This window comes from Chaetodon trifascialis, chromosome 19, assembly GCF_039877785.1.
Source record: "Chaetodon trifascialis isolate fChaTrf1 chromosome 19, fChaTrf1.hap1, whole genome shotgun sequence".
NCBI classification, from domain to species: domain Eukaryota; kingdom Metazoa; phylum Chordata; class Actinopteri; order Chaetodontiformes; family Chaetodontidae; genus Chaetodon; species Chaetodon trifascialis.
The window spans coordinates 3876170-3898824 of NC_092074.1; the positions used below are offsets into that span (position 1 = coordinate 3876170).

The 22655-nt window shown below is 41.5% G+C and overlaps 1 protein-coding gene across 2 annotated transcripts in view; it reads left to right on the forward strand.

Moving 5' to 3' along the window:
• The window catches only part of LOC139348206 (heparan sulfate glucosamine 3-O-sulfotransferase 5), an 86105-nt gene extending 65073 nt beyond the window's left edge, over positions 1-21032 (forward strand). For both annotated transcript variants that reach the window (XM_070988183.1, XM_070988182.1), the window contains 2 exons: positions 18504-18645; positions 19159-21032. In XM_070988183.1, the coding sequence (XP_070844284.1) occupies positions 18539-18645; positions 19159-20089 (1038 nt within the window). In that variant the 5' untranslated portion in view covers positions 18504-18538 and the 3' untranslated portion in view covers positions 20090-21032. The remainder of the gene's footprint in view (positions 1-18503; positions 18646-19158) is intronic.
• Positions 21033-22655: the final 1623 nt, after the last annotated feature.

Here is a 22655-nt window from a genome sequence, read left to right on the forward strand (position 1 = left end):
AGTCAAATCTTGATATTGATTTGAACAGTCTCCCAAGAGACCGGACCATCTGAACTGTTTGAGAAAGGGTAAAGCTGATAGGTATGTCCTGCTATCTTACTTGCCAACACCTGATAGAGAAATGATTGCGGGGAGTGATAGGCCTCTGCTGAGGGAGGCGGATGAAATTTTAAACACCCACACCAGCATCTTTATGCAAAGCAGAGCAGAGGGCCTGTCAGAGGGAATCACAAGGTGCTTGATGGCTGGAAACAGTTAAAAGGTTTTTGCATAAGCGCTGCATGGCTAATTAGCTCCTCGCATATGTCGACTCCTGCTGCAGGGCTGCCAGTACACCTAGAGCCACCTCTGGCTCCCCTTCCCCCCCTTCTTCAACAATCCCCAGGACGTTCACACAGGCTGTCAAGCCCCCGCTAACATCCTATCTGCATCAGTGTCACTTACAGTCGAGCGCAGCGGATGGACGCGCCTCGGCTCTTGATATGGTTTTTGAAGGGCGTACACATAAAACATCCATGGTTGAGTCTTTGATTGAAGCTACACAGCAAGGATGGCCCAAGGTTGCTGTGTTTCAAGTCAACAAAGAGGAACTGATCAGAGGCTGGGCTGATGAACGAGGAGGTGAATGGCGTGAGCTGGGTGTTCAGCAGAGAGATATCTCAGCAATCCCTGCAGTGTTTTCATGACTCAGAGTCTCATCACTTACACATTACTCAGCTTTAACCTCTGCCTGCCACCTCCATCCCTCTGCACCCCCCCCGGGTCTCTGCTAGTCCAGCTATGAAATGAGATGACAAAGTTTTTCCTGTGAGGACGGGATGTCCCAGCTTCAGCCTTAAAGGGATGATGGTGTTGTTTACCCTGCTCTGATTATAATCTGGTCTTCTTATTACTCTTTAATCTGTGTGAACAAAAGAAAAGCACCCAGCATGTCTATCTCCTGTTGGATCTTGAGGAAGAGATGGTCGCTGTTCCGCTGGATGATCAGGTGTTGATGTGCTGACTGAAACTGATTCAGGTCCAGATATTTCGGGATGAGAGAGGATTTGGTTTATCTGGTTTCTGAGCTCTTAAAGGGGCGCTTGACTTCTGCAACTATCATTGTCCTCTGATCAGTTTTAAAGGAGTAGTTTGAAATTTTTGGATATTGCCACTTTCTTTCCAAAAGTCAGATAAGAGGAACAGTATGAGTCCATCTTTGTGTTGAGTACAGAGCTGGAGTCAGGGCCTGATTAGCATAGCTTAGCATAAATTCCAGAGGCAGTTTGAAATATATAACATGCCTTGTTTGTTTAAATCACACACAAACACAAAAATGCAATAATTTAGCAGGAGGTTACATGCTGGAACTATTTCAGACTGTTCCTGGGTCTGTTTATCAATCCGCCTAGCATTGCTGTAGCGTTACCAGAAATAGCACAGATCACCAGATGTGGTCAGTGAGCACAAGTTTTTGTAGAGGTCTCTGTGCAGGTGCTTAAGATGATAACAACAACACTCCAGGAAGATGCATACAGTCATGACTCCTGAGCTGAACATGCAATCAAATATGCAGAGTTTCATTCACTTTCCATCACTTGATATGAAAAGAAAAACTGCAAGAGAACAAATGTTTGTTGTGATGTTGTGCACCTAGTTAAAAAAGTATTTACTGAGTGAATGTAAACACTCATCGAGTGTTCACACAGTCAGTCAGTCAGCTGAGATGATGCTGTCATTTCCCTCTGACTTTTGTAATAAGGCCTCTTTAAAATGAAGAACCGCTTTTGCAGTATGAAGTCAAGCATCCATTGGATCGTTTTTCTGTCAGTAGAAGGCACAGTTATCTGTGTAAGTGGTAAAATTTACAGTTTGAGTGCTTACTCTGCTTTCCAAGGTCTATCAAAACAGCAGGCTAGACTAGTGTCTAGACCACAGTGTGGCAGTTCAAGAAGTGTGCTGACATCATTCTGAACTTGTCATGCTGAGTAAATCAGACCTCCTCTGGATATCTGGGTTTAGACACTTTCAGCTGACAGGCGAGTGTTTGGAAAGATGCCCGCTCTTACAGCTTCTCCTGCTTGTACATGTATATGGTGAGGAGAGACAGCAGCACCCAGTGTGGGCGACAATGCATATGGGTAACGGAGGAAAATCAGATGAACTGAAGCCACAGAGACGAGCAGGGAGTGCTGGGAATTGAGCACAGACGTGACACGCAGCGCTCGCAGGCCTGGCAACACTGCCCGCCTGTCTGTCAGGCTGCCTGTAGGGCCAGAATCAGGCATCAACAGCTCCCTGCTCCACCCAGAGCTGCAGGAAACAGAGGAGAACAGGGAGCCGGTTGGTTGTTAGGACATCAGTGTGTCCTTTGGGGGGTGGGTGGTGTTGGCTCAGCAGCTGTTAGAGGCACACAGCTGCTCCGGAGACCTCTCGGCAAGCAGGTGTTTGTACCTGATGTGATTCAGGAGTCTCCCAGAGGTGGAGAGAGCAGAGAGCCCCTCCCAGCGTACATATATGAACACACACACGCACGCACGCACGCACGCACACACACACACACACACCCTCTCCAGCACCTCCCTTTTCACCATAACACATGCCCTCCACTAACAAATCCCATCAGTGCACTTAACTCAAAAGCTAAAAACAGGCCTTCTTACTTAATCTTGTTACTTGTCACCATGTTACAGGCAAAGATGTGACATGAAGCACACATCAGCCTCAAAATAGAAGCTCACAAGCCTGCTGGAAGTGGCTGTTAAAGGATGAAATCTGACACTTATTAGTTAGGCTTGAGCAGGGTTAATTTGTTACTTTTAGATCCAAGTTCAAACACGATTTTCAGAGCTGCAACTCACCGAAATGAAGTTTATTTATGAGGCTATTTCTGTTTACTTTGAAAACACTCATTTGTGGTAGATGCAGAACAGAAAATAGTTGTCAATCATTTAAAATCACAACCCTCATTTTTCCTTTTGCAAATAATACATTATATGCAATAAAATGAACCTTTTGACAGGAATTTTTTCAAATACATTTGAAATTTGCACGCTCAGTTTTGATGCTAATTCTTGTTTGGCTGCATCATTTCAAAATGAACATTTTCATGAATCATTTAAACATTCATTTTGTATGCTTTGCTTACCTTGCTGCTTTATAAAGACCTGATTAGATACAGATCAACTGAGAAAGAAAGCCAACTGAAAGCATTGGTATAACACTGAAAATTCATTTTAAACTATCCATAAAAAAATAACCAAAATGTTTTTCCTAAAAGTTCTTCTTCATACACAAAATCAACTATTATGATACTGCACTGAATCCTGTCCCCTCAAAAATGAGTGAAAATATTAGCTTGCTTAGTTTTATGGCTGAAAGAAAACAAGCACCTTGAGAGAAGTGAGCTGAGGTCCTTATCGCAGGCCATTTAGACCACCTGGCTGAGAGGCGATGCCAGCCCACGGGCCAAATGTACGAGACTCAGTGTGTGTTTAGGTGTAGAAAACTGTGTACAAACAAAACAGCAAACATGTGGTCCTTCTGTCAAATTAATAAACCCCACGTCTGTTCCCACACGTTTTTCCTCATACATCTCAACCATCCTGAAATTGCCACACGTGCACGAGTCTTCTGACCATCCCCACAATTTACAGCTTCAAACACACGGAGAAATGGGGGCAGCGTCTAAGAAACAGTGGAAGAAGAAGAGGCACTTTTGCTCAATCTTCAATTTTACTGACTGTAAACACAAAATAATGGTTGATCAAATTGACAGAAGAAATACAAATTATATTTAAAGTTGAATGTCAGACAGTCTGAGCCATGGACCCTGGAGGACACAGCCATGGTGTGCGAGCCATATTGTGACAGTTTAATGACCCGTTAATTGCTCACACCTGACACAGGACACATGTATTTGTTTATTAATACAAAGGTCATTGTCATAATATCATTCTAATGCATAGTGACAAATATATTTACACAAGATGAAATTAACGCTTGCCAAAATAAAGAGGTTGTTAACCACTCACATGTCACTTCTTAATCACAGGCAATGAACTTCAGATTACATCCTAACACAATGTTGTGAGGGAAAAAGAGCTCTAAATAAAATGTACCACCCAAACTCACACTATTATTAGTGTTGTGACAGGTGTACCAGCATGTCTCACCACCTGTGGATTTTTCTATATTCAGAAAACTGCATGGAAAGTAGCCTAAGTGCACTTTCCACATGTATGCATGATTCATACATTTGGTCCCAGGTATGATATGGCCTTTTTTCTATACCAATTATAATTTCCAGGCCCCGTTGAAAAAAAGATTCTTTTGTTCACAGCTGAAGATTCAGTTATCAGGACGGACTGACTGACTTTTATTGTCTAATTAGTGGTCTTCTACTTTTCATATTCACCTGTAATTAGAGCGCAAGTTTTTTTTGGTAAGAGAAAAGATGAGGAAGATTCTCGGTGTAATTACAGCACGCAATGCTGTTTCAAGTGTGTTTTTGGTTGCTAAACAACCCTGGCCTATTTGGGGAATGTTTTTATTCCCTTTTGGCATGAGTTCAAAAGCAGAGAGCAAAGAGGAGAGAAGATCATAATGACAGTATAATGTTTGAGCTGATATGTACTCAGCTGCATGTTCTCACAGCTCGAAAAAGGACACATCTTGTCATTCATGTGAACCTCTCACGTGTCTGTGTTTGTCTTGTCTTGTCTCTAAGTGCACACTACACACCGGTCCTTGAAATAGACGAATCAAAAACCTTGTGGGGATATCTCCTCCTGTTTGTGTCCTGGCTCAGAGTTTCTGATTGCTGTCTTATTCGGTGTTTGAGGGTCACACAGCAGCCCACATATTGCTTCCTGAGTCCACCGCATTCACTCCTCATGTTGTATCCCTTTGCTATCATGTCAGAGCTGTGTGAGACACACTCGCAGGCTCGTTGTTGGATTTGGTAATTAGCCACATGTGTTTGGGGATGGACATGAGGTTCACTCTGGGATTACATGAAGGATCAACTGCTGTCACATCTGCAGAGCCTGCAAACCCTGAGAGCTAATCTGGCTTCTAGGGGTCTGTTTCCTAAGACGCTGCAGTACGTGGGGATATGCACACCTCTTTACATGTTGATATCTTTCTGTTGTGACAGTACTCATCATGCTATGAAAGCATTCACTCTGAGGTTATTGAGAAACATTGTGACATGGAGAACTGGCCGGGCCAAACCCCTTAGCCAGTCATGAACATACAAGTGGTAGTCTTTCACAATTGCTCACCAATGACTTCATTGGCAAGCTGATTCCACTTAAAAAGAATTTATTTTGCTCAGGAGTTTCATGTTTAAATGCTGGTGTGATCAGGCCAAAAGTCTGAGACAGTTACATTAAAACCTCCATTTGAAGGCATTTCTGATGCCTCCAGTGGATTCCATTTGTTCTCCAAAAACTCAAGCCTAATGATTTGAGAACAGCAACTTCTTTACATTTTCTTTTCATAAGATCCACTTAACGGGTAGATCACTGACACGTTTCCAGTTGACTGTCACATTTCAGATTTTTTATTTTGGACCTTGAATTAAAATGCTTTGCAAAGTCAAGAATGAACCTTCAAGCTCAAATATGAATATGATAACAGTGTTATAAGATAAGAATGTAAAATCACTGACAGTGTCAAAGAGGTTGCTCATAGGGACCCTCCACAAAGAATAACCAGCTCATTCTGCACCTCCCCTCAGCTTCCTGGAGCTTTAAAGGTTCAGCTCATTGTTTAGCTGTCCGGCTAAAACCGCTCTCACTGCACTGTCAGTTTCTGCCACAGCAGGCAGCTGCATTCAGATCAAAAGCTCTAAAACCTCACTTTACACTGCCTGCTCAGCACCAAACAGCAGGCACACGTAGTTAGCAACTAGCTGGTGAACATAGTGGAGCCGGTAAAGAGCTAGAGATATTCCCTCAGGAGTTGACCTAAACACAGGTAAAGCAGAGTAAATATTGGACTTACATTCATCACACAACCGTGAGTCAGAATCAGTGACTGATCTAACACTGATCTGTTGCTCTGTGTTAGATGTGTTAATAAGTAATTGCAGTTACATTTTGCCATATCACTTAAAAGGTATGTCAATAATGCGTTCACAACTTCTTTCTGCTGCCCTCAAGTAGCCAAACAATTGCAGGTTTAAGCTAAAGAAGGAACTTGTCGAGGGTGATTTACTCTCCATGAAGACATGAAGAAGTTTGAGTAGTGTGCTTTTTTGTTTGTTTGGAAATTCAACATTGAGACCATCATTAATGGGTTGAACTGAAATATTGTAGTTTGCAAAGCTGGTTGTATTGTTGTGTTGTATGTCTCAGTGGATTTTTCCCAGCAGCGCTGCTGAAGTGCGTGAGTTTTATTTTACGTCGGCTGGATATATTAAGCGCATCCACTGACATGAGAGGATGAAACGCTCCCGGGCTGGATCTGATGTGTGCCACTGAGGCTTCCTGTTTATCAGCAGTGACCTTTGTTTGCATGATTTTGACATGATTTGATTTGATATAACATTGTTTTGTTTTGTTTTATTCAGCTTCACCATGATTATCATCAGCCTTTCTTTTCCTTTCTAATCAGTTTAGCAGACATTTTGGAAAATTTTAAAAATGTCTAAAAAAAAAAATAGACAGCAACAACAGCTCAGTGCTAAGAGATTTACATTTACATGCATTTAGTATCTGTCAACACGGGCCAAAAACTACAAAAATATTCACTCTAAAATAAATGCAGAAGTTGAAATATATTTGAACTCCTGTTAGATGTTTAATGTGTTGAATATTTTGTCATCATATCATTGAGAATTATGTCCATGTTACAGCAAACACACCAAAAGCAAATCACAGGATGTAGACCATCCATTTTTTTTACATCCATTTGCACAGGAATGGGAAAAGTTTGAGAGTTTAATGTTCTGTGAATGAGTGCAATGCTCACAATCTGATAACCAGATCAGATTAGGGAAAAGAGCCTGTGCCGTGTCTGGATCTGCTGGTCAGTTCCACTGGAAACTCACTATGACAGTTTGAGGTTTACTGAACTGTTTGATCCATCTCCTCCACTCCAATAATAATGATGGGAAACTATGGATGTCCCTAATGGTGAATTGATGTAACGTTATGAGGAACTCATCGCTTTCAGTGTGTGATTTGGCACGGTGTGGAATGTAATATTTCAGAGAATAGAGTTTAGTTGTCTTTAAGATGTCTGTCTTTTGATATTTGCAGTATGTTCTACCTCTCTGACTGTGCAGTTAGCTTATTAACAGACTTAACATAAAGATAAACAAGAAGAGTGGCCGACATTTGACCTGTTCATCTTTATGTCTTCATTGAACTTCATCTGAGTAGGTAGGTAGCGGAGCCTTCATTGCTGTCAGCTGACTAACAAGCAATAAGAGACAGTTGTTTCATTTCTAATCCTCGCTCATCCCCAGCAGTGGCTGCTTAAGGTGGAAATGGTGAGTTTATTGTGTTGGGGGAGATTTCTATATGCATTATCAGTGGCAATAATCATTACGCAGTGGATACAGGACTGTCTGCTTGGCAGCTGGCAGCCTGGGGACCCTGCTTCGTCTTCCTAGCTCCCTTCCTCTTCACCCTCTACACTGCAGACTTCTAGCACAGATCAACAAACTTCCACCTACAAAAGTTCTCAGACGACTCTGCAATCATGTGCCTCAACACAGATGGGATGACAGGGAGTACAGAGATCTGACCCAGCGATTTGGTGTCAGTGGAACCACCTCCACATCAATGCAGGGAAAGCCAAAGAGCTGGTGGTGGACATCCGGGGCAAACACATCCAGGGAACAGACAATGAGATGGTGGAATTCTGCAAGTACCTGTGCATTCACTTCAGTAATAAACTGGACTGCACCAACAATACAGTTGCACTGTACAAGAAAGACCAGAGCAGACTGTAACTGCTGAGGAGACTCAGGTCTTCTGGAGCGCAGAGGACACTCCTTAGGACCTTTTTTGACTGGTGGCGGCCATCTTCACTGGAGTGGTCTGCTGGGGCAGCGGCATTTCAACTGCTGACAGGAAGAAGGTCAGCTCAGCCCTGGGATGCCCCTTGGAGCCGGTGAAGGTGGTGTGAGACAGGAGGATGGTGGCTAAGCTTTCATCCCTGACGGAGAACATGTTCCACCCCATGCAGGACACTCTGACAGCACTGGGCAGCTCCCTCAGTGACAAGCTGCTTCACCCGCAGTGTGTGAAGGAGAGAGTCTGCAGTTACTTCCTTCCTGCTGCTCCCAGACTTTACAATCAACACTGCTCCCAGTGCAATAATGTGAATTCAACCATTGTCTGTTTTACACATTCTGTTGTCTACTGATTTACCAAATCTGTCTTTTCTTACTAATGCTTCTTACTTTTCTTATACCTCAAACTTTCCTGCTGTGCAATTAATAAAGGCTTATCTCCTCTTATTGGCAGGCATATATACATGTCTAAATGCATTCTGTGCCTGTGTTTATTTCTTACCTGGCTGCTTCTTGTAAGACACACAGTGGCAGTGGATAACAGGATGCCAAAATAGAGTTGGAGACAAAGGGATCTGCATGGATGGGTGATAAATAATGGAGGTGTAATATCACAAAATGGATGCCTGGTTTAGAAGAGTGGAGTGGAGGTCAGCGGAGGGCGGAGCTCTAAGCTGAACAGCAGAATCGCTCCCTTGTGCATAAGCAAAGATCAATAACAATAATAAAGCACATAGTGGTGAATTATTCATTATTCATCTGCCCTCTCTGTCTCCCCTTCTCTCTTCTCCCTCCACAATGTCCCCAGCTGACTCAACTCCAGCAGTATGAGCTACAGTCCACTGCCTCTGCTGTCTGTCTGCGTCCAACTTTGGAGAATTTCTTTTGACTAACAAAGAGCCATATGCATATTATTAACTTTGTTTTTTCTGACATGTAAATGCCTTCGATGAGTGGCTTACTTCATCTTTGATCGCAGAAAGACTTTGGAGTTGCACCAGTTCTGTCTGAGGGTAAAATGTCTAAAGCTGTGTGAAGCAGACTGTGGTGACTGCCATTTGTAGTTGCTCCCCAGCTCTCTCCACAAATAAAAGACAAGGAGTCGATCAGTCAGCTGAAGGCACTGTCCCCAGAAATTTCAAGAATTCACATAGCTAAAAGAAAATTATCCTATCTTTGATCCTTATTCTTATTACTGTATCCATGATGTGTATTGGTCACGATAACAGTAGTCACCACCTCTGTTGTAATGATTTGAGACAAGCACAAACACTGGCTGAAAGAAAACACAGGAAGTGGTGCATGTACTACCTTTTAAGAGTCAAAATTAAAAAACTGTTTTTGAGAGTCAAAATTCTACTGCTGGTGGCATGTTGAATGCAAATCCAAGCAAAGTTCAGACTTCGACTTTACTTTATTGATCCCAATTAGGAAATTCTTTTGTTGCAGCAGCAGGTTGAACATAAAATATATACATTAAAGAAGAATAAGCCTGAGAATAAAACTAAGAGAAATCTCCAATTATATAACTTAAGTATATAAACAAAGAATAACAGCAATTCTTAAGAGAGAGAGAGAGAGAGAGAGAGAGAGAGAGAGAGAGAGAGAGAGAGAGAGAGAGAGAGCTATAAACTATATACTGTACCAGAAAAAAAGATGTGCAAGTTGCAAGTGATAAATAAATGTAAACAATAAACAGTAATGTGCAATATTGCTGTAGTGCAAAAAAGAAATGCACTAGAACACTACAACGATAAAGCTCATAAGTTCAAATCAGAAGAGTTGCTCTGCCAAATTAGGCGGCACAGTGGTGCAGTTGTTCTCACAGCAGGAAGGTTGTGGGTTCTAGAGTCAAGCCTGCCAGTCATCTGGGACCTTTCTGTGTGGAGTTTACATGTTCTCTCTGTACCTGTGTGGGTTTTCTCTGGGTACTCAGACTTCTTCCCTTAACAACATCAACATTGAACTACTGGAGTTTGTGAGGTTGGTGGAGATTAACTGTTTAAATTACTGTTGTACAGTGTGATGGCTTGTGGCAGGAATGATTTCCTGAAGCGGTCCTTGTGACAGCAGAGCTGGAGCAGTCTATTGGAGAAGGAGCCCCGCTGTCTGTCCTCAAGGTGGTGAGAAGGATGTTCAGGGTTATCCATGATGGATAACAGTCTGTCCAGTGTTTTCATTTCTCCTTTACTTTTTCTTTTTGTAAGTTTAAGTAAATGGCCCTTGTGAATGTTTTATTAGATTGTAGCTGGTTGAGGTGGCTCTTACTTTAACGGCTTTACTGTTGTCTAGTTTAATCTGTAATAATGCATCATATTTAAATAATCTAATGATGTGTGTCATATGAAAAATATGCAAACCAATAACTGAAAAAATATCTCCCTTTGAGATGTAGCTGAGTAGAAATATTAAAAAAAAAAAATACTCTTGCATAAATGTACTTAGTTACTCTGGAGTGGGACTTGTTGATGCTGCATTTATATAGAAATTGAGTGCTGAGCAGTAATGCATGACTGAATAACTTGTTGCAGTAATTGATACTTTGGCATGTTTGACATGTGGAGGGCTGTCTTGTTGGCTGTCTAACCAGGAATTAGATGTGAGGGTTGGTATTGATTTCATCTCTGTGTTTTCACAAGACAGGCTGGTACATCCAGCTTGGTGCAGGAACTCAAGGTGGCAGGAGACAGATAGCCTCCACCAAACGAGGGAAAATGTACTGTACCTTCAGTTCCAATGATGCTTTGTCTTGTTGTTCATGCTGTGTCTTGTTAGCTGGCTGGCTAACCACTCGAAAGGCCCATTCAGACTGGAATTATAGGATTTCTCTAAAGGAGGTAGGGTGAATTTAACATCACCTGTGCTGGTCAGTGATTTTAATCTTTTCTGTGGAGCACATGTGGGTGATTTTTCACCCCCACTCAAGTAATAATTACAGCCACAATTACTTCCATTTATTCGGTATCTTGGCCTCCTGTAAATTTAAATCCCATCTAGAATGAGCTTTCCCTTCTACTTAGTTTTAAATCAGATCAGTGTGAAATTTGGCCCTTGTGTGAAAATGGAGGATGTCAAAGCTGTTTTTGCAAATCTGATAAACCAGTTGTCCTTCTGAAAGTCATGTCTGTTACGTATCCCATCCTATAATAAGCAATGGTTAAAATGTTGTTCACAACAATGAGTGAAATTACTGAGGAGCACCTCGCTCCCCTCCTCTGAACTGGTCTTCAGTCGACACATTCAGGACTAAATTAGCTGTCGATGGTCAGCACCTACACACGTCATGTTGGCTGCCTCTAAAACTACAGTTTCTCTCTTTTTCTACATCTACTTGCTTGGGAGTTTCTGCAAGACACCTTTGACTCAGCATTGGTTGAGTAACAAGAAGTACTACCTGACCGAGGTGTTGCCACAGCTGCAGCTGTCTTTACACTTTGTAGTGTATGTGTGTGAAAATGTGTGATAGTAGAGACTGCTGGCCCTCTTTGTTTGTCCAACAGCAGTGTTTTCAGTAATACAATGAATTAAGGGAATAGAAAGGAATCTAATGAGAGCTCAGCTGCAGTTTTCTATTTTTACCGATGCCCTCGTGTGCTCCTCTAAAAATGAGAACAGAGCAGTGTAGATTATTAGCACAGCACAGCGAGTGCCGTAATAACTAAACAGGTTTTTGTGCTGTGTCACTACAAATAGCCTGTTTTTATCAGGCTGATATATTCCACATTCCAGCATTTGGAAACTAATTATAGTTGTTATCATGCCTGTAAACAGCAACACTTTTCAGTGTTTTAATTACACACAAAAGAGTCAGTCAGCATTTTCTATAATCGCTTACTGTTTTGTTTGGAGCATTTCTGCTTCACTTGTTCTCAGCCCATTAGCCCAGAAGGCTGTGAGCTCATGAATGATTGATCACTCATGACACATGTCGGTCAAAACTGTGTGAGGGGAAAGTTACCTGCTTTTCATTTCATCCCTGTTTTGAATGTAGGAAACATCAAGGAAAGCAGGACGAGCCGAGACATGCAGAGGTCAGGAGCTGACAGAGAAAATGAGAAAATGACAGAGGAGGTTGATCTCTGTAGTGGACGAGAATATTACAGTGTTAGGACACGATGTTTTGGCATTCTACCCGCAAATCTTCCAGCCACTAGTAGTAGATAGTATTTATGTCCTCATGAGAGACTCAATAAAAGTGGTGTAACGATGCAAACTATTGCTGTGAATTATTCATTTTGGGCCTCTCAATTCACCATTGTGTATTTTCAGCACATTAATGGCTGGGATAAAGATGATGTATGCCCTTCAAGATGTGTTGACAGCTACAGACCCAGTTGAAATGACATTTCATGGTCCCTAGAAGATTCTTAATCATTCTGTGACCCACTGACTTCTTGTTTACTGCCATCATCAGGTCCAAATTTCCCCTTTAACAACATTTTTGTGCAAGATATTTTGAAGGAAGTGACCATAATACTATTGAATATGCTGCAGATATTCATTGTCCCCAGATGATAAAGCTTGTGTTTAAGGACCTTCTGTCCTTTCTTCAATCAAATCAGATATTCTTACTCTAACACAAGAAATATAAAACTCGAAGCCAAATGGCAATTTCCTCGATATTCACTGAGGTTCACATAGGATTAACCCATTTCGTTCTGGACACAGGCGGCACGATGGAGCAAGCAGGTACAGTAGTGAGCGTGCCTCACAGCAAGAAGGTTGCCGGTTCAATCCCGGGCGGGCCTTTCTGTGTGAAGTTTGCATGTTCTTCCCGTGCATGTGTGGGTTCTCCCCGGGTACTCCGGCTTCCTCCCACAGACCAAAAACATGCTCATTAGGTTAATTGGTGACTCTAAAATTGCCCCTAGGTGTGAGTGTAAGCATGAATGGCTGTCTGTCTTGTGTGTTGCCCTGCAATCGACTGGCAACCGGACCAGGACCTCTCACCCGTTGACAGCTGGGATAGGCTCCAGCCCCTCCACAACCCCGAAAGGGAAAGGCGGTATAGAAAATGGATGGATGGCATTCTGGACACTCCATGAGATTTCCTCTTGGTCAGCCATCAAGTTAAAGTTTACAGATGTACCCTTGAACTACTGTTATCTTTTCAGTATGTTGCCATGACATTTGCTAAGCATCCATCCATCTATTACCTATACCCACCTATCCTTTGCAGGGTCAAGTCACGTGACTGCAAACAACCTATTTAGAGTTCCCACTTAAGCTACCCTGCATGTCAGGAAGTCTGAGTACCCAGAGAAAACCCACACAGGTACAGGGAGAACATGTAAACTCCACACAGAAAGGCCCCAGATGACTGGCAGGCTTGAATCCAGAACCCAGAACCTTCCTTCTTTCAGAAGAACTGCACCACTGTGCCACCTAATTTGGCTGAGTAACTCTTTTGATTTGATCTTATGACCTTTATCATGCCAAGTTAAGTGAAAAGTTGTTCCTTCTTTACTGTGGGTGTTAAGACCGTTGCAGCCCTTGGGGTATTGGAGTTTAACACTTTTACAGTGGTACCAGTACAGATAATGTTGGTCAGTCTGTTGTTGATGGCTACAGGGCAGATTAGTGTCATTGCTAAGAATGATTTTGTTGCTCTCAATTTTTTTGTATAGTGCCACCCTCAGGTCAATTTGTGTTCAGGACAAGGTATCTTGAAGAAAGTATGTTGTGAGCTCCCACTCACAAGGAATGTTTGGCCAAATGTCCCAACTTAAACTTTCCAAAAGAAAAATTCATCACACATGGGCAGATATTCACTGAGCAGTTCATATATAGGGCATACTATGGCTTTCCATTTTTGAACACTCCGCTGGGGTTAAAAAAACAAAACAAAAAAAAAACAGGTTGAAGTGAGCCTGTGCACCTTTGTATTCAGGGTATAATAAACATTGCAGCCTTTTCTTCGCTTCTTGTCAGTTTCTCCTTGGCAGATAAGCTCAATGGCTGAACACAGCTTATTGCACCTGTGAAACTGTAAACTAGACTCCATCATAGCTCTCTCGCAAATCCCCCACATTCCTGTCAGCTCCCCCAGCAGTCTTTAAAACTGTATTTTTACCAGAAAAATTTTCTCCACAGTGAGAAACTTTTCAAGTGCTATTTGATTTTTCTGATCAGACACCCTGTGCCTGCTTGGTGCATGGAGAATTTCACCCAAGATTGTTACTGACAGTGCTCTTTAATCGAAACCATCTCCAGACAAATTTTGTTTCCCTTCCTTAGGATATCTGGGCTCACTGCATCATGTCTAGCATTTCGGAAAACGACTGTCACCATCTTGTCTGCTGTTTCCCAGTAATGCTGCTGCCCATTGTTTGATCAAAACATTTCTGTCTTGAAGCCCCACCACAAGAAAAGAGTGGATTTAGGTCATGGCGAAGGAAATCCTCCTTATAGGCAAGAAAAATAAGTTTTACACTTTCCTTTCAGGAGTGATCTCAACTGGCAGGGGCATAGGTGTCTTCTCAGAACAGAGCGGCATGAGAAATTTTCCTAGCACTGTAGATTAGAATGATACTGTCATTTTATAGAGAAAGTGGGCTTTTTCCTCATAGCCTTACTATGATTCTTTCTAACTGTATGGTGCAGTTGAATATACACAAACTCAGCCACAAACTGTAAATTCTCTTAGCTACTTAAACAAAAGTTGAGGCTTTGGCCCAGTGCATAGTTGATGAAAATAACTGCCTCATAATTGATAATTCTCTCCGGGCCCCTCTTGTGCATATGGCCTGGCACAGATGTTCTGGTTGTAGCTCCTTGACAGGGCAAACCATTAATTTCTATGTACACTTATAAATAAGTCATAAAGGATGTGCTGCAAGTGGTACTCTCTATTCATTAGTACAACAGAGTAGTTTCTGTTGAGAGCTAATATGAGGACATAGAAGTCAATAGAAAGTCTGTTGGTTTTCATCGAGAGTCTCAATTTGATGAGGTTTATGAGTGTGAGTATTTAATATTCAAAACTAGGTACCTTTTCCTGAACAGCGGCTTCTGTTTCTTTATGTGACAATACCTTTTGTTAAGCCCCTCCATCAAACAGTGATTGCCCATCCACAGGTAATGTTTCGCTTGCATATTGAATCTGTATTCTGCACAAGGAAGCTATAAAAGAAGAAAGGGTCATTGCATCATAATACCAACGCTGTAATGCTCTGCTTGGTGCCAGACTTGGTGCCAGACACACAAAAAGCCAACATATCTACACTATGACTTTTTTCAAACAAAGAAATTCCTCAACCAAATAAAAGAACATCAAAATATCTGCGCCTCCATCTCCCAGACTCCCAGAAGGGCTTGTCTGCCCATTCACCACTATGCTGAGTCAAGAGCTTTCAAGTGTGGCACCGGTGTGCATTCACAGTGAACCCAGTCCTTCTTTAAAGTTTCCTTGATTCCATATTACCTAGCATGTAGTGCATCAATAAACAGCACTGAGTTATGATAGCATCATGTTTGGAGCCATAAAATGCACTTTTAATAGTCAGCTGGAGACATTAAAAGTCTTGGTGGAGTTTTTTGGCCAACTCCTGGGGCATGTTAATTAGTCTGCTAGCTACAGCGGCCTGTCAGCAACAGATGTCATTTCAGCTGCAAAATTGACAGCAAAAATGAGAAGCCTTCTTTTGTATACCCGTCTGAAATCGAGAAGCCATTGTTAACTACAATTTAACATAATTTAACACAGCTTTTGCTGTGTTCATGTAATGCATTTCTTTGAATTAACATTTACATCAACAGCCATGTTTTTATGAAGGCTCTGACATATCCATCTTGGTACATAATAGAACGAAAGTGCCTCATATTAACCATGGTCTGCTGTTCAAGGTAATTATTCCCACCTTGACTGGATATATTGAATATAAGGTTACGTGCTTAACGCACACTAATTTGTATCCTCACATGGACCAATCTACCTGATGAGGTGGTAGAGATGGAAATCTTTTACATCTCTTCCATCCATAGCATATGGTGAAAGCGGCATTGGTGAAGTGTCAGTTATGGGATAATAATAAATAAGAAGTGATGTAAGAGTAAAGCAAGCAGAGAAGAGTCTATCATCTATCCTTGCAAATTTAAGCTAACAGTTCCTAAGTTTACCTGACATTGAGCAAACATAAGGCACCATAAGATACTGGTCATGGCAGACCAATTAAGGTTGTGGCAGCATGAAAAAACAAACACAAATATAATCTAATTTGTGTCCAGTGTTTTACAGTGTTGCAGTTCCAGTTTGCTTGATTTGCTTGAAACAAATGACAAACGTTAATTATTACTGGTGAGTTACTTTATAACGATATGGTCAGATTATATGGTGTGTTGTGCTGCTAAGAAATACTGAACAGACGTTATTTCCACTGGAAACAGCAGAATTCATAGCTCCCACTTGTTTGAGAGATACTGGCTGTAATGAAAAACATTTCTTTTCTAAATGGGACTCCACAAACACTGGGCTGCCCTATGGCTAACTGCCTTTATTCTTCTGCCTTGTCAGACTGATGAAATTGCAATTGCTCTGCTGTTCTCCCTTCGGAAGTCACCACAAGGCAATATGAGTGAAATGTTTTCCAGTCACACTGGGGTCAAAAGCTCTCTCTACTTGTTTATGAGATGCTCTGGAGGATCTGCTCTATTGGTAATGGTAAGCAGTTTTAAAGGCTGGATTAAAGTTCAGTTGGCCCTTTTGTAATAGTGCCGTGACTTCTGTATGGATCCGTTATTCCATAATGTGATTTACCCAATCACACTGTGGAGGGTAAGACTGCAGATGCAGGACAGGCCCAGCTATCGATCCGCAAAAACTCAAGAAACTCTTCTTTAATTACAGTGAGAAAGAACATTTCTGTGCTCCATCTGTATAAGAGGAGTTAGCGCCCTCTCTTGGATAAAAGAATTCTTTCATTTCCTTTCAGTAAGTATCAACATTATGTGACTATTCATATGCTTATTTTAGTGGTGGAATATAACTAAGTACATTTACTCAAGTACTCTAAATAAGTACATATAAGTCTGAGGCACATAAAAAACATGAAGAGTTATAAAAGTACCCAACAGTATATACAAGTGACTATTAGTGGATTAGATTACAGATTGTCCCTTTGGCCTCTGGGTAATTGTAATGCCATTTCTCACTGTTTTCAGGTTCTTTACAAACCAAACAATCCATTTGTGCCCATGACCAAAATTTTCAGTTTCATTTGGTGGAAGTGTTGTCTGGGCTTGCCAAACACAAAGCCGAAAAAATTTAAGAAAATCAAACATTTGGCTGAAAAGTGAGTTTTTCTTATCATACTATATGTAGTCATTTGGCACTCAAGACCGCTGTTTTTTCAAAAGTGGTAGAAAATGCCCAAGAAAATGCTCCTAATCTCTACGTTCCATAGAAATAAAAGTTGCACAGAACTATTTATCATATCATGGCCATTATTCAAGGAACAGAAGGAGAGATCGTGACCATATTTCACATTGAAACTGTGCTGATTGTACAGATCATCTGTGCTGAGGGTTGAAGATGTGTGTGAAACATCCATATTTCAGTTTGTATCTTCTTTGCAGCAGCATCCATATTTAAAGCGTTGTAGCTCGTTGGTTCTGCTGATTCTGAGCTTCAGGTGATTGTTGTTGCTCCATGTGATGAAGCTCTCTATCAGTCCTCTGTGCTCCTCTGGAAAAAAAAATCAAATAATGCAGGCTGAAGAATTGTAAGTATAACAAACTGTAAACACAGCATATGATTTATTATTGCCTTATAAACACTGAGAGTCTTTCGCTGGCGAATACTCCGCTATATTCACCTGCTACTTGCCAACTTTGGTGTGTACGGTTTGTTACTTGGCAGGCAGTGTACAGTGGGTTTATCAAAGCTTCTTGCTCAAAGCACCTGCCTGCTGCTACTTGAAATAAGATTGATGAAAATGATGACACGAAACCAAACTATAAAGTTACAGGCAGTAAAACCAAAACAACTAAAGCTATAGCTGCAGGATAACCTCAGAATTGAGTGGTAATTCTCTCTGTGTCTGTCCCTTGAGTGACCCCTTTCAGAATATACATTTAATCCATTCTTGATGTATAAATATTGAATAGTAAAGCAATAACTTGTGCAAGAACCTCCAACTGGCACATACAGAGTCGGACTATTAACAGCTGTCAGTTTTTCTTTTTTTCTTTTTTTTTTCAGACCAAAACCCTATTTTGTGACCACTTCCATTACACTTTTCCATGTCAAAGCTTGATCGTCACAGCACACCTTTACCTGAGATTCTCCCTGATTCTTGAGCTGGCAGAAATAAATGAACCAATGTCATAAAGTGGTGGTTGGTCAGTGAAATTTTTCTCTAATGGCACTGCAGAACTTTTCAGGTACATGTAAGTGTGGCTTAATCACTTGTAAGACTTGATTGAGTGTGAGTTAATAAACATTAAGCTGTCTCTCTCTCCCTGGTGATTAGTGGTTTATGTGCTCTGCTCTCTGCAGGCTGAAGACACAGTCCTGAAGATTGATGGAGGGCCATGCTATTCAAACAGCAGGCATTGCTGAGACAGAAGCTCTTCGTTCTGGGCAGCCTTGCTATTGGAAGTGTCCTCTATCTCGTGGCCAGGGTTGGGACCTTGGATAGGTAAGTCATCACTGTCATAATACATTACTTTTATTTTAAGTAATGTAGCTTGCAATGTAATGTAGCATAATGTCACAAAGCAGACATGTCTTGTCACCCTCTTCATGTCACACAAAACACGCTTGGAACACACTTTTGTGTCACATGTAATTTGTATATAGCATTACACAGAAACGTGTTCCAGTGAAGATCATGCTGGATTTAACCTGGACATTTCTGAGCCTGATGTCCCTCCGAATTGTCACTATCCATTGTCTTTTCAGTTGGTGATCAGTTGGGAAGCAGTGAAACAATAAGGATGTTACTCAACATAATTTACAAGGCAAAAGATGTGTGTATAGCGCTTTCTGAATATTTAGCACTGAAAAGTTTCTAACTTTAAAAGGAATCTTTGTACTCTTGTAATATAACCTGCCAAAGAGTTCATTTGAAATGAGATTAAGGATTCTTTTAATGAATAAGTTATAATGGTGTTGAGACTGAGGCTGCCTTTTTTGCTTTTTTCTCCTCCAGGCTACAGCCCATCTGCCCAATTGAGAGCAGACTGCCCCCTCCTGAGCCAGAGCAAATCCCTCTCCGTACTCTGCAGTTTAAGCGTGGCCTGCTCCATGAACTACGCAAGGGCAATGCCACCAAAGAGCAAATCCGCCTGCACAACCTGGTCCAACAGCTGCCTCGGGCCATCATCATCGGGGTGCGCAAAGGGGGCACCCGTGCCCTGCTGGAGATGCTCAACCTGCATCCAGCAGTGGTCAAGGCCTCGCAGGAGATCCACTTCTTTGACAATGACCAAAACTATGCCCGGGGCATCGACTGGTACAGAGAGAAAATGCCCTTCTCCTTCCCTCATCAGATTACCATTGAGAAAAGCCCTGCCTACTTCATCACAGAGGAGGTCCCTGAACGCATCTTCAAGATGAACTCCTCTATCAAGCTGCTGATTATCGTCCGTGAGCCCACCACCAGAGCTGTGTCCGACTACACGCAAGTGCTGGAGGGCAAGGAGCGCAAAAACAAGACCTACCACAAGTTTGAGAAGCTGGCCATTGACTCCAACACCTGCGAGGTGAACACTAAGTACAAAGCAGTGCGGACCAGCATCTACACCAAACACTTGGAGCGCTGGCTGAAGTACTTTCCCGTGGAGCAGTTCCACATCGTGGACGGGGACCGCCTCATCACAGACCCGCTGCCGGAGCTGCAGCTCGTCGAGCGTTTCCTCAACCTCCCCTCCAGGATCAGCCAGTATAACCTGTACTTCAATGCCACCAGGGGATTTTTCTGTCTGCGATTTAACATTGTCTTCAACAAGTGCCTGGCAGGCAGCAAGGGCCGCATCCATCCAGAGGTGGACCCATCAGTGGTGACTAAACTGCAGAAGTTCTTTCACCCCTTCAATCAGAAGTTTTACCAGATCACTGGTAGGACATTCCACTGGCCATGATGAGCTTTGAACTCCTTCAATGAGATTCCTTGGATTTTTTAAAATGCCAAGTGACAAGATCTCGAAAAATATTAATAGCACTTTGATTGAATTTAATACAAGAATGACAGTGTGACCAAATATAAAAGGAACTTGATGTAAGTTTGTTTTTACCCGTGTGTGGAAATAAAGCAAAATAGTTTGATGGTTTGACTCAAAAGATTCAGTTCAAAACGCTTCATCTTGCAAATTCATTTCCTGTCTGTCACTGTTCCCCATTAAGAGAAAAAAGCCAGTGCTGAACTGTGATTAACTGAAGAAATTATTTTTGTTGCTCTTAAAAGACTATCAAACACCGACATTCATGCTGTTAAGATAAGCTTTAAGTGTGGTGCTTTTCTCATGATAAAACACCTTAAAAGATGACATAATGATATTTGATAAACAACTAAATTGTTCATTTGTTCCCCATCATGTTGTTTATTTGAACAACACTGCATGTGCAATCATGGAGCCATTCTAACACTGTAGACTCTGTATTAGTTGTCTTCTGTTGTCAGCTCATATTGTTTTTCACCACATTTTGTTCTTAATTCATGCTGTGATTAATCCATTAGAAGGTGACCTCTTTTAATTCTAAACACTGTACCCAGTGTGAAGGTCAGAACCGGCTCGTCAGAATAGAATCTAGTGTTTCAGGCTTGACTCAAACCATTTACAAAAAGCATTTAAGACTCAAGCTTGTGTTTTTAATGTAAGTATGTTGTTTCCTCCCCCCTCCAGCTTTTTCATTGGTTTGCAAAATACCTGGCAGAAAAGCCATAGTGGAAAAAAAGGTGTCCTCTGATGATTCTTGTCAAACCGATTGTTTATGAAGATTAACAAAATTTGTCTGTTTCTGTGCAAATATTCATTCTGTATCATAAGTGTGTTGTTAAAAAAGTGGAATTAAAAGAACATGTAAACATTTGTCAGCTGATTTATTTACTTTTATTTCTCTTTTGCCATTGAAATGAAATATTTTGGGAGACAGATGAGAAGATTGATGCCGGTTTAGAGGTGGTTAGCCTAGCATAGCTTAAAGACTGGAGGCATGGGGAAACAGCTTGCCTGACTGTGCAAACATACACCTATTAACACCTCTAAAGCTCACTCATTAACATGCGGTGTCTACTTTGTTTATTTAAACAGAAACAGAAGTGTAAAAAGGACAGTTTGTGGTTTTAGACGGTGTTTTGTGTTGTTTCTCTGCAAAGACCTGCTGGATGTAATGACAGCGGAGAGCTTCCCAGAGTCTAGCTGTCACAGCAGGGTTGCCAGGTTTGATACCATCATAACTGTACCACTGCTGGAAGGTAACTAAGTACATTTACCCAAGAACTATACTTAACTTTAACTTGAATATTTCCATTTTAAGCAATCATATTCTTCTACTCCACTACATCTCAGATGGAAATATTGCATCTATTGCTCCACTACATTTTTAACTTTAGTTACTAGTTACTTTTCAGATTATCATTGTACATTCCCTTCCTGTCCACTGAAAACCATGTATTTCTAAACATGTTGCTTTTAAATGTAAATGTTTCTGATAAACTCAAATATGAGACATTCTTTTATGGGTTGAGAAAATTATCCTACTTATTAAGATAAATAAACTATGTAAAAACGCCCCAAGATGTTTTACTGAGCTCATGAAAAGTTGACTTTTTAGAGACGTGGTTAATTAATGCAGCAGTGATATTAATCCAAAAACATCATATGGGCTACAATAGTAAAACACTGAATGAGGCCATTTTACAGTATCAAAAGTACTTTTTTCTTTTAATAAATTAAGCACCTTTTTGCTTCTAATACTTTTACTTTAGTATGTTTTTGAATGCATTGCTTGCTGTTATTGTAGTAGAGTATTTTCACGGTGTGGTTCAAGTACTTAAGTAACAGATCTGATTACTTCATCCTCCACTGTACAGAGCTCTAATTATGATCATATCTGGCATCCTGCTGCACTGTAGCCACAGATGCTGCACAGAAGTGCTGAGACTGGAGCAGACCGGGTGTCAGTGGGGGCTCGGGGGTTCTCTTTACCTTAACGCCTCCCAGCAACTTAATCTGGCCCTGGTCCTGCCTCACATCCATGACTAAAACTTTGCCTGCTTTGGAACCTTTGCTTGGAAGCGAACCTTGACCTCTGACCTCGTAGAAAAGGAAGTGAAGAGCCACTGACAGAAATGCCTTGCGCATGAGGCAAGTCACATGACCAACAGACTCAGCGGTGTATGACTGAAACACTGAAACACGTTTGCCACCGTTTTTACAGTCTGACTTTTGGATTATCGGCAAGGCAGAATGTAGCAAAGATGATGCTGACACCTAGTGTTGTGTCAGAGCAGTAAATGAAGTGCCGTGGATTCGTGCTTTCCTTTTGTTGGAGGCACTTGGACAGTAGTATTAAATACTTTCTACAAAAGCCCTGACAAGCGTGTTTTGATGCTTTGCTTCTTAAAGCACTTAAAGCAGCATACTTTATGGAGTCTATCCGGCAGCTCCTCGTGTGTCTCCTGTCACTATATTGCGTGTCACCGTC